This window comes from Papaver somniferum, chromosome 3 (genome assembly GCF_003573695.1).
Source record: "Papaver somniferum cultivar HN1 chromosome 3, ASM357369v1, whole genome shotgun sequence".
In the NCBI taxonomy this organism is placed as follows: domain Eukaryota; kingdom Viridiplantae; phylum Streptophyta; class Magnoliopsida; order Ranunculales; family Papaveraceae; genus Papaver; species Papaver somniferum.
In genome coordinates this window covers 132636016-132639558 of record NC_039360.1, presented here as the reverse complement: position 1 = coordinate 132639558, position 3543 = coordinate 132636016, and the positions used below count along the sequence as shown (strand labels likewise).

Here is a 3543-nt window from a genome sequence, read left to right as displayed (position 1 = left end):
CAGTGCATTAGCACTACTCCTTTATCCGTTATGTTCAATGGCTCCCCATGTGAAGAATTTCATCCTACAAGAGGAATAAGGCAAGGGGATCACTTGTATCCTTATCTCTTCATCTTAGAAATGAAATTTCTTTCTAGGAAATTCATTGAATCTCAACAGAACAACACCATTAAAGGTATTAAAGTTGCAAAATCTCCAGCCATTAATCATTTGCTCTTTGCAGATGATTGCTTGATATTTACTCAAGCTAATATTTCTTCAATCAACCATCTTCTTGAGTTGTTGAAAGAACTCAGTTCTCTATCTGGACAACTCATTAATTTTGAGAAGTCTTCAGTTTATTTCAGCAAGAACATTCCACCGGAAGTTGCTACTACTTTAACTGGAATTCTTGGATTTAAAACTATGTCCTCTAAAGAAAGATATTTGGGTTCACCACTTATTCTTGGTCATTCTAAGCAAGAGGCATTCAAAAATATTGAAGAAAATTTTCTAAATAGATTTACTTCTTGGTCTTCTACTTCTTTAACTCAAGCTGGGAGGGGTATCATGGTAAAACATGTTTTTAATTCCATTCCCATATATCAGATGGGCACTTTCAAGTTACCTTATGTACTTCTCAGCAAACTTACTTCCATCCAAAGAAAGTTCTTTTGGGGGTACAAGTCACATAGGGGTTTTAATCCTATAGGGTGGAACAAAGTCCGTAAACCTAAAGACATGGGAGGTATGGATTTCAGGGATTTAGAAATGCTTAACTTAGCATTACTCACCAAAGTTGCTTGGAGATTACTAACTGAGAAGGATACATTGTGAACTAAAATTATGGAGAGTAAATACTTCAGGGATGGGGATATTCTTCATCAAAAAATTGAGGCAAAGAATTGCTCTTATACATGGAATGGTATAGCTAAAGGTCTCATCTATGTTCAACATAATTACTTCATGGAAGTTAATAATGGTAAAAAAACAAAAATTTGGCTTGACTGATGGATTCTAGGCTTGTCTCATCCTCCTATTCCAGTCAATGAACTACACAGATTCTATCAAGATGTGGAAGAACTTATTTTACCTAACTCAAATACCTGGGATGTTGAGATTCTAAACAAACTTTTTGATGATGATACTTCTTTAAAAATACAAACAATCTTCATGGATATTACTAAGGAAGATACCATGATTTGGATGCCAGCAAGAGATGAAAAATTCTCAGTCAAAATTGCTTACAAGATGCTCACCAAGACTGAAAATAATATACAAATCAATGGTAGGATAATTCAATACTCCACATGGAAGAAATTATGGTCCTGCAACATCATGCACAGAATCAAGGTTTTCATCTGAAAAAATATCCATGATATTCATGCTACCAGATCTAGAATTGCTCAGCACAACCCTGAAGTTGATACTCTCTGTGGAATCTGCGGGAATCATGTTGAAACAATTGAACACTTAACTTTTGAATGTCTGCATTCCAGAGCAGTCTGGAGAAAGCTTGAGATTGACATAGATGCAGAAAGAAACAACTTCCTGAGTGTTTCAGAATTGACAGAAAGTTGGTTCTCTAATCAGTATGCAGTCTCTAACGAGAAGAAACTTTTCATCCTCATGATTACTTCTTGGATTTTATGGAAAGACAGATGCGATGTTGTCTTCCAGGGAGTTTCTCTGAACCCTCTCAACTCACTGCATAGGGTTAACTTTTATTTAAACTCACATCAGCATTCTTTTGACTTGCATACCATTAGTAATCACTCTCCTGCTATTTCCCGTTGGAAACCTCCTGAGCAATATACTTTTAAACTCAACGTAGATGCTTCATTTGACAATGATACTATCCAACTTGGTACTGGTTTGGTTCTACGTAATTTTGCAGGTGCCTGCCAAGGGATCAGAGGAAAATGTGCAAATAGAATTTTAAGTCCTGAGGCTGGAGAATGTTTAGCAATACGAGAAGCACTACTCTGGGTAAAGGAATTAAAGCTTGGAAAAATTCACATTGAAGCCGATGCAATGCTAGTCATTCAGTCAATAAATGAGAACTCCCTATTAATACAATGGGAAAATAGGAATATTCTCATAGAAATCAAACATTTAAGTTTTAGTTTTTGCAAGTTTTCTTTTACCAGTAGAGATAACAATCAAGTGGAAGATGTTGTAGGCAAGTTTGTTAGAATATCAGCATCCTCACTTAATTGTCTTGATAACTTCTCAGCTGAGTTTTGTGATCTTCTAGCTAAAGATCAAAACAATATTCATCAATAATTTATTTCTCCTTTTTTATCAATTTTTTTTATAAATACCCCTTGTTTTGATGGGTTCACAAGTACCCTTACCATAGAATAAATATACTCCTCTCCATTCCTAAGCCTACTTGGATCCACTAACGTTTTTTGTTCTTTCCATATTTTCCCTCCCTACAATAGTTTTCATTTCTGGTCAAGTTTTTTCTTTCTCTTCTCGCTCTCCAGACTCCCCACCATATCTGCAACCACCACGATAATTCACCGTCGTCAGCTGATTCAGGATTTAATCCACAATTATCAGCAACGGATCCCTCTTCTTTTTCATCTTCTTCTTCGTCTTAGTATTAATTTTTTAAATAAGATTCAACGAGATCGAAATCTAATTTTAGGTTTTGATTTCGGGTAATATTAGAGTTAAACTTCTTTGAATCATTGAACAAAGAAGTAACTATGATGATGACAATGGTGATTCTGGCGGCGACGGGGTGGAGGTGGTATGATATTTCATTCTAGGTTTCAGAGATTTTTCAAAATTTATTTCGTGTTTGTATACATGATTCTTTTCAGATTGAATCCGTGTTTTATATCGATTTGATTGATTTCGATATTATGGTATTATCTCTATTTTTAGGTTTTAGGTTTTAGGTTTTGATTTCTGGTAATTTTATAATTCAAAAATTAATGATGATGATGGTGGTGGTGGAGGAGGTATGATTTGTTGTTGTGGCGGTAATGGAGCATTACAGGTGTAGATAATTGATTGTGGAGGATAATTGGTGCTGGCGGTGGCGGAGGAGGTATGATTTGTCGGTGTGGTGGTGGCGGATGAGGTATGATTAGTTATTTTTTTTCAGATCAATAATTTATGCAAATAATTGACTGTTTTCTTCTTCAGTTCTTGATTTTAATATTGTACTGTCTCATAGAGTAGAATTTATAGGAATATTTTTACTTGATTTTTCTTTATGGTAGTGTTTCACAGAAGTGTAGAAGCATGTGTAGTGGTGCTTAGCAGTGGATTGTTACACGTTTATTGATTATATTACTTCTTGGTTTGAATGATTGTAATTGGTGATGGAAGGTGTGGAATTGGTTAGGGCCTAAAGTTGGAGCGAGAGAGCGTGTACGCTAGTGGTGGTATTAGTAAAGTTGTTGGACTGGAAGAGGTGGAATTGGTTGGGGTCTGGAGTTGGGGCTAATGAACGTGTACATTTTTTGAGATTTATTCCACTTATCAAAAAATCTCTCAGTCTATTCTACAAATATGTTGTAGATAAATCATGTCGTCACCATCAGT

The 3543-nt window shown here is 35.5% G+C and overlaps 1 protein-coding gene across 1 annotated transcript; it reads left to right on the top strand.

The window, feature by feature from the left end:
• Positions 1-405: 405 nt before the first annotated feature.
• On the top strand, positions 406-2265 carry LOC113359996. Its single transcript, XM_026603550.1, has 2 exons — positions 406-812; positions 1479-2265. Exons 1-2 carry the CDS (start codon positions 406-408, stop codon positions 2263-2265), a joined length of 1194 nt encoding a protein of 397 aa, XP_026459335.1.
• Positions 2266-3543: the final 1278 nt, after the last annotated feature.

Excerpts from the sequence above, each read along its gene's own strand:
- LOC113359996 (XM_026603550.1), top strand. The coding sequence starts at position 406 with ATGTCCTCTAAAGAAAGATATTTGGGTTCACCACTTATTCTTGGTCAT. Across the intron at positions 813-1,478 it reads CTAACTGAGAAGGATACATT|AGCAGTCTGGAGAAAGCTTG; the intron begins GTGAACTAAAAT and ends TCTGCATTCCAG.